At 38.7% G+C, this 8,743-nt stretch overlaps 2 protein-coding genes across 8 annotated transcripts; both read left to right on the top strand.

Moving 5' to 3' along the window:
* Positions 1-189: 189 nt before the first annotated feature.
* On the top strand, positions 190-3,443 carry LOC141912464 (uncharacterized). Its single transcript, XM_074803672.1, has 3 exons — positions 190-208; positions 323-422; positions 1,464-3,443. The coding sequence occupies exon 3, from the start codon at positions 1,487-1,489 to the stop codon at positions 2,357-2,359; it is 873 nt and encodes a 290-aa protein (XP_074659773.1). The 5' UTR covers positions 190-208; positions 323-422; positions 1,464-1,486; the 3' UTR covers positions 2,360-3,443.
* A 350-nt stretch (positions 3,444-3,793) lies between these two features.
* Positions 3,794-8,035, top strand: LOC141912465 (uncharacterized). 7 transcript variants are annotated; one of them, XM_074803680.1, is made up of 5 exons: positions 3,794-3,887; positions 4,717-5,830; positions 6,094-6,189; positions 6,553-7,140; positions 7,611-8,033. In XM_074803680.1, exon 2 carries the CDS (start codon positions 4,739-4,741, stop codon positions 5,576-5,578), a length of 840 nt encoding a protein of 279 aa, XP_074659781.1. In that variant the 5' UTR covers positions 3,794-3,887; positions 4,717-4,738; the 3' UTR covers positions 5,579-5,830; positions 6,094-6,189; positions 6,553-7,140; positions 7,611-8,033. The 7 variants fall into 7 exon arrangements, with proteins under 7 accessions (XP_074659781.1, XP_074659780.1, XP_074659775.1 ...); XM_074803679.1 differs by having other exon boundaries at positions 6,094-7,140; positions 7,611-8,034; XM_074803674.1 differs by having other exon boundaries at positions 4,717-6,695; positions 6,966-7,140.
* The last annotated feature ends 708 nt before the right edge of the window (positions 8,036-8,743 follow it).

An 8,743-nucleotide genomic window follows, 5' to 3' on the forward strand; every position in this document is an offset into this window, starting at 1 on the left:
TCCTAGTGTCAAAATTGTGACTTACTATTTCTTCTATGAAGAATCATTTTTTAGTGACATCTCAGACAGGAAAATGCAATTGTTATACAATTTTATTGGCACGTGATATTTTTACGGAAAAGAACCAGAACAATTATTTTTGATGGACGACTCGGCGGGGAGAAACCCGGAGATAAAGTCTCAATTATTTTGAGAGAACTGAATTCCTGTAAGTAACACGATTATGATAGGGAAGTAAGTATTATCTAAAAACATTATATTTTTTTGTGAAAATGATTTATAATAGGGAAGTATTCAATAGTATTTCAAATTGACATTTCAGTATGTATATAAACCAGACGCTCGAATCGTTTCTTATCATTTGACGCGTGCGTGGTAAGAGCGGATAATAAAAAGAAGGTTGTTTTTTGTCGTTCGTTGCGGTGAGTAACTTGAAAATTAAATATTTCGTTCATCATCTCAGACTCACTCAGTTTCAGTTCAGGTTTTTGCGGTTCGGTAGATGTGGTGCGTTTGTAAGAGCTAAATTGAGGGATTAAAGACGCCAAGATCTCTTTTCTGGTGTTCTTGTGACTGTTTAATTTCACTTTCATCAAAAAAATCTCAACTCAAAACCAATAAAATGCTCTTTATTTTAATGTACATTTATTAGGTTTAAGGTCAAACCCTGGTTAAGTATTTCTTCATGTATACGGCTATACTTCATTACGGTCACATCCGCTGAACCGGTCTCAATGTCTCTTTCTCTATTCTGGTCACTAACCTGTTCTTTTTTTCGATAAATTCGCTTAATTTTCTGAATTCGCCTCAAACAACTGTTGTTAAACTGTCTAAGATTGGTAAATTGAATGAATAAACCATCTTTGCCAAACGACGTCACTTTAAAAATGAATGTTTGGGTTTGTGAAAATAATATCCAATCGTGAAACTACGAATTTGGCGTTCGGTTGATGTGACGCGTTTGTAGGAGAGCAATGGTTATGGTTTTAAGATGCAAAGATATCTCGTTTTATGGGTCATCATTTCGCGATTCGTTGAATCTCTCTCCGATCACACCAATTTAGCATCCATTTATTTTGATTAATTGAAATTAAATTTAATTTGATTAATTAAAATTACCGGTTAGATGTTGTTTTAAATGCCAGGCATTATACTAAAATTGATGGTCCTGATCTGAGTAGTTGTTGAAATTTCGCTTAATTTTTGGAAATGCGTTAGGGCCTACAAACTAAACCACAATCTAAATCAATTATGGTTTATGTATCTTATTGCTAAGTCGGTCTATTTGTTCTGGGTTGCGTATATCTTATGATTTTGTCGCAACTTGAGGCATTTCTGAAGATGAATATAAGAATAAAGTAGAAATGTTGAAATAAACTATCAGTACTATACTAGCTCGAGTCTATTTTTTCATTTCAATGCAGGATTTTACATCGTTTTATCTTTTTTCAACACTCTTCCAGCTCTACTCGAGAACAATCATAAAATGGCTTCGAAGATGTCCCCGGTATACAGCGCTGGTGGCGCGAGTCACGTGAACCAGATTTCACCTCAGCCACAAACGGTGATGATGTCGGCCGTGCCACAGCAACCGATCGCGACGAGCAATCGTCGTGCAGACGGATCACGAATCGGTTTCGCCCATCATTCGGCGCGATATTGCGGAATCATTCAAATCGTCTGCGGTTTCATCCTGTTGATCATCGGGATTTTGACGATCTCGTCGGGTGCGATATTCCACTTCATCGGTTACGGATTCTGGGGCAGCATTCTGTGCTTCGTCGCCGGCGGGCTCGGCCTGCACGGTTCGAAAACGAAGAACAACTGCCCGATAATCGGCACGATGGTCATGTCGATTTTCACGTGTATGTTGGGTTTCGTGTTGGTCGGGTTTTCGGCGGCTGATATCGAGATCGACGCGCGTCGATTCTATTACCCCCATCCCTACCACCACTCAATCCACCCATTCAACTTCGGATTAGCGTGTCACGTGGGCAATATACTCGTCGGAATCGTTTTGATTGTCGTACCGATCATTCAGTCGTGCGTGAGCTGCCGGGCGATTTGCTGCCCGACGTCAGACGCGTATATCCTTCAACAGTCCATCATCTACACGACGCAACAACAGAGCGGGGCGTCTACACAACCCGGTCAGATCGTAAACGGTCAGCCTTCAGAAGTTTACGGTCAAACCCCCGCAAATCAGCCACCGACTGCTCAAATGCCCGACGGTCAGGCCTCGGCCGACGCCCAGCTTACAGTAGCACAAGTGCCACCTACTGGAGCCGACGACGTCGAGCCCGGAATTCACGGTCTGCCAAGCTACAACGAAGCTTTCACCGGTGTTGAATCTGATTAATGGGTTGTCGATGAAGAAAATTGAAAACTTTCCGTATTGTGGATGATGATATAAAAAAATTCCATAAAGAGCCGTGGCAGTAAAATATAAAAATCCCATTTAGAGTTTTTCTTTACCTGAAAAAAAAATGAATTCGATTAAGTATAAATTCTTCGAAGAGAGAATACTGCTGATTGATAGGAAATTTCATGACTGCGTTGATATTTTATTATCTTAAACACGTTGGTGCTAACGATTTTTTTGAAACTGATAAAGCGGATTGGTCTCGCTGTATCACACATTATACTGTACCATGCACATATACGCTCTAATCTATCTAATCTATCTAATATCTAGGTATTGTTTTATGGCCATATTCTTAACTCGGTGAAATATATACGAACTCTTCAAGAATTACTGAATTTTAAGGCAGAATGTCTTTGATTAGCTTTTAGAAAATTTATATTCTAGAATGAAGTTATTGATGTATATACATAAAATATTATTATTATCAATTGTAATAAATCTAAACTTGTAATAGACATTCAACAACAGATTTTTTTACCCAAGAGACGATTTTGAATGTTTTCCGTAACAGTATAGCAACGCTATTTTTCCGCTTACGAATCGTTTCGGGAACTAGCTCATTATAGATGACGAGGACTACGATTTTTCAGTTGACGATAATATTTATTCCAGACGCACTTGGTATGTGTCTGATATGATATTTGATACAGACTCCAAGGCTGACTTCACGAAAGTGTCTGAGTGAATGAATGTGTCAGAGTGAGTGTCGATTCTTCTGAATCTTACAAGTTATATACAATATTGGTTACAAAAAGAACAGAGAGACATGTGACAGGCAGGTGACAGGTGCCAAATTGGTCATTGTTTAATACATTAGTGGGCATCTGTCTGAGCACGGATTAACGAATTACTAAACAAACAAATGGGCAGATAGTTATAGCATGGATAAAATAATACGATTTAAGATACAATAATATCAAAGTAGAAAAGGCTTTGTTATAACAGAATGCGTGTTCATTTTCGGACTTTTCAATCGTTTTTGTGATTCTTTGTTACGATCTTATCGCTACTATTATGATTGTTGCAATAAAATCTACGATTTCGTTGTCAACTTTATGAAAAGTGTTTGCTTATGTTTTAAAGATTAGTCAATCGTAGGGAAGTAAATTTTTTCCATCGGGAATTGTTCCTGGATTCTCACACGGTCTGGATGCCGAGGAACGGATAAACTATTTTTCAGTTAAAAACCCGCCCGCATGTGAAATACACAAAATGTTTGATATTTGTATGTATTGGACAATAATTTCGTACTATCTTATCTTAACTATAGAAAAATTGAACTCGCTTGCCAAAGCAATCGGTACGGGACTTTTTCCTCGCCTGCCAGAGCTAGATAAAGGTTTTAATATCGACAACATTTCTATTACGTATTTCAAGCCACTAAGAATAAGGCGCTCTTGACGTACGTTGTAAACGGACAATAGAAAGAATCTTCGAGGTTAATTTTTTGCCGTTCGTTGCGGTGAGTAAATTCGAAAATTATTACTCAGTTTCAGTTTAGTTTTTAAGGTTCGGTGGGTGTGATACGTTTGTAAATTTGTTCAATTTCACTTCAAAAAACCCCACTCGAAACCGATTAAATTTTCTTCATTTTAATGTATAAGGTTTAAGGTTACACCACTGGTTAATTATGTATTTCTCTAAATATTATTCTTTGCTCATACGGTCATCCTTATTCCCTTCTGAGTCGGTCTCATTGTCTCTTTCTTCATTTTTCTCCCTTGCATTTTTCTCGATAGTTCGATTATTTCCGCAGTACCGAACACCTCGAAAAGTTGACTAGTAGGCTGATATAAATCTCAGTATTCAAGATAAATGAGCAAAACCCAAAGTTGATGATTTAACAATTTATTTCCTGACAATTTCGAAGTTTTGACTCCGTCATTAGAGAAACAAAAAACGAATAAATTATCAAGTTATCAACTGTTGGTTTTGCTAATTAACCACAAATAGGTGTTAAACTGATTAGAATTGTGAATTCGAACGAATAAATCATCTTTGCGAAATGTCGCCTGTTTCTCGTGTATCAGTTAGAAAAAATAGACTCCATTTTCAAAATGAACGTATGAAGTTTAACTATGATGTTTTTCAGTTTCTACAATGATGATTATTGAAATATAGGCTAGTTCAGCTAGTCGTGTGTTAACTTCACACTAAAAACACATACAGATTTTTCTTGATTCGAACGCATTTTGAACACGACGCACACCCACCAAACCACGAACCTGACTTCATTTACTCTCGCGCTCGGTATCACATGTACCTTTTCCTTTTTTTTCAAAATCTTACAGCTATATTCTCAAAGGATCGTAAATGGCTTTGCAGATGTCCCCTGTATATGGTGCTGGCGTTGGTGGTGGCAACGTAAACCGGATTGCCCCTCAACCGCAGACGGTAGTTATTATGTCAAACGCGCCGCTGAAACCAATTAATCGCCGAGCGGACGGATCGCGAATAGGTTTCGCTGATCGATGGGCGCGATATTGCGGAATCACTCAAAACGTCTGCGGTTTCATCCTGTTGATCATCGGGATTTTGATGATCTCGTCGGGTGCGATGTTCACCGAGATCGGTTACGCATGGTGGGGCGGCGTTTTGTGTTTTGTCGCCGGTGGGATCGGGCTACACGGTGCGAAAAAGAAGAACGACTGCGCGATAATCGGCACGATGGTCGTGTCGATCTTCACGTGTTTGTTCGGTTTCGTGTTGGTCGGGATTTCAGCGGCTGGAATTGCGATCGACGAGCAGCAAAGAAGATGCTTGGAGGAAAGTGCGCAGATGAAATTCCATCCACCCTCCTGCGACACGGCTATGCCCGCACGCTCGATCAGCCAAGTCAACTTCAGAATAGCGTGTCACGTGGGCAATATACTCGTCGGAATCGTTTTGATGGTCGTACCGATCTTCCAGTCGTGTTTGAGCTGCCGGGCGATTTGCTGCCCGACGACCGACGCCTGTCTCCCACAGCACACCTCAACGTCGGTCTGCAGAACGCATCCGCAGCAGCAGCAGCAGCAGCAGCCTCTCTCGATACAACAACAGCAAGTTGCATTGTATACTTCCCGACCGTATGGTCAGCACGTACAACACTACGATCAGCTCGCTGCAAATCAGCCACTTGGCGTCCAAACTAATGTTGTCTTGTACGATTAACCGGGACTATATTCTTATTCGGGCTACTAGAGTCCGCAGGGCTATAGTCCATCTTTTCGCAAAACTTTCTGATCCCAGCTATATATTTATTTCTATAATACCTAATTAGAATACTGGATGATAGGGTCAAAAAGTTTGTGACGTCAGTTTGTTCCTGAGTGCAGCAGACGAATCGGCTGGAGTACTCCAGGTTGAATCATCGACTCCGCTTTCGCTGCATTCGTTTGTGTGGCGCAGAATTCCACTTGCTTAGTACGTCAATATTACTCATTGGCCTCCCATAGTCCGCTTGCAAATGTGTATATATTCTATGAATAAATTATCATCGTGATTACTATGAGAACACGGGATGCCTGATGATGATAATTACAATTATACCAATGATTGACGTAGACAAAGAAACCTTGTGAAGTTTTTTCGAAAAATTCAATCATCAAATTAATAGTTGTTTTATAAACTATTGAAAAGAAAACTCGGACGGTTTTGATAATCTTTGTATTTCGCCAACTTTTTAGCGTCTGCAGCGATATCAACTGCAGGGCAAGTGGATCTTCGAGGGGGCTAGTGTTCCAGAAGAAAACCACTTTGAGCAGCGAATCTGAGAATTCTAAGTACGCTAATTTACAATAAGCACTTAGGCAATCAAAGTAGATTTTGTCAAATAAGGCTAAAGATGATACATTGTTTCTCCTAATCGGCCCGGTCATTTTGTAAAACTGCAATAGAATTTCTAATCAGTTTTTTTTTCTATAACTGCCGGGGGTTTGTTATGGTTAGCTTGATTATTTTCTGTTAAAAGGTTATGTACAGGACCAGTCGGATCAACGTTTAAGCTCTGCAGAAAGGATAAACAAGATCAGGATCAATGTTTTTAGCCTGAAAATGTTTAAATTTCTTTATTCAGTCAAAACTAATGCTCTGTTGTTTGAACGATGACTCATTTATTTCGAATGTTATATTGCTCTTATCAATAGGAATTTTGAAAATTCAAAACAAGCCGCGGAAGTTTTCTGTTTTGTTAAAGGTCCGTATCACAAAACTATCAACCACAACGAGTCACCGGTATTATTTCATGATAATTCGAGTTGTTTGAGATGACCCCTGGTTTTCAAGTGCGGTAAGTCCCCGAGTCACCACTAGAGTAAGGGGGTGTGCACGTGACGTCATTGTCTGTATGTCGGTCAGTGCTTATAAACAAATGAAAATCGGGGTATTTTCGAATTTCGAGGATCTTTCGTATCAATCAGTTATTATCAGTTTACCGACCGATATGGCGCAGTCATGTCAAACAAAAGGCTGCAAGACCGCATTTAAAAACTACAGATCTTAAAAACTTTTCCTGAAGTTCTAATGGTGTTTGTTTGTTGCCTTTTCATTTCTATTGCAGATAAGCTCTTCTTCCTGGGGACCTCATCTAGTTGTCGATACGAACTGACTGAACCAACCTGGTCAGATGGATGATTCCACAGATCTGAGGGCTGTCAACGTCTACCAAACTGATAACGAAATAATCCGCGAAACTCCACCCATGAATTTGCGAGTTTGTTGTATAGGAAACTTAGGTTAGGTCGGGTTTAAGCTTAGTAAAACAGTTGGAGCCTCGTTACAGCAAATCTCTTCCCTTCCTCTGAACTTGTGACCAGTGATTTGTGATTAGATGATTTAGGGTATGACAAATTCAATTGATATTCTACTGTTGCAATAGATTTGAAATCTGTGATTTATCGAATGGATGAAACTTTTGATATATTCTCTAGATTTGGATTATTGCAAAATCTTGTAACCCGCTTGTACCTTGTTCAATCTCATCATGAATGTTGAATGAAATATAAGGCCAAGGACGATTTCCCGGATTACAACGAATAGAATTTCAGAATAATTCACGTAAATGGCTTATTATTGATTATGTAATAACGTTGTTATCTGAGCGGTTCCGGGTTCGGTATATACTTTTCTCACTGCAGTCGTCAATCCATATCGTATACAGAATTGATTCATTTATTTTGACGACAAATTATATCGTATTTTTCAGGTTGGAGGCGCAAGTTGCATGTTTAAACAATCGGTCCTGGCGCGCTCGAATTACTGGAACCATGACCGTGACAGGAACGTGATTAGTCTATATACATTCTGTACATGAGTCAGTTATAGATATATATCGGCTGTCATACGAGACACACGTACAGTTTTGTGTGGGTTTTGGATATTTTGAATATGCGAGAAACTGGGAAAAAAACTGCTCGTGGCATCTAGAACCCGTCGTTCTCTCCCAGACGAAACTAGGAATATCCCCGATTCAAATTTACTCTTAAGCCTAATTCTTTCATAGAAAATTGTTTCTTTAATAGTTTCAGAGCATTTTTTTCTGGTTACAGTGTTAGTGGTAGTTGAATGCACGATTTTAGAGAATAAAATTTAATTTGCTTGAAATTCTTCCTTTGGCATGTGAGCCTATCGCTTTACCGGATGCTAATACATTCCGCTGACAAAAGAGTTCTATCAAAAATGGTTTTAAATTCGTTTTAAAAAGATGATCTCCTTCGAAAAACCTAAAACGATAGTAGAATTATTCATATACAATGGAATCGTATTAAACATTGAACGAAATTCGGCTAAGAAAAATATCTTGATCACTCGCATGCCACAGTATGATAGCGAGGCTGAGTTAGATATCTACCGTACAGTGCTGCTCCTATGAATTACGATAGCGGAATTTCTGTGAACTAAAATAGTGGCGCATATTTACCGCCGGAATTTAAATTTCCTAATTACGTACAATACGGACCAGTGTGGCGCCTAATTCTGATTGAATATGACACTATGAAAACGTTCTGAATTTTGTATGATATTGCTTTATTTTTTAGGTAACATATTTAATTCTTTTTAACTAAAATTCACTTATTTATCAATTAATATGATATTTGTATACAGAATAACTGATTCATTTACATTTTTGAATGATAAGTTATCATCTGAATTGACAAAATGTCCATATTTTTTCTTCGATATATTCTAATTGCGCGCAAATAATCAGGGAACATACAAACACCTGTCGTTCTATCCCAGACCATACTAGAAATACCCCGATTCAAATTTACTCTTTCAAGGCTTATTCTTTTATAGAAAAATTGTTTGGTTCAAACGTTCAGAGCAGTTTTCAGAGTT

The sequence above is a fragment of the Tubulanus polymorphus genome, chromosome 11 (genome assembly GCF_964204645.1).
Source record: "Tubulanus polymorphus chromosome 11, tnTubPoly1.2, whole genome shotgun sequence".
NCBI lineage: Eukaryota > Metazoa > Nemertea > Palaeonemertea > Tubulaniformes > Tubulanidae > Tubulanus > Tubulanus polymorphus.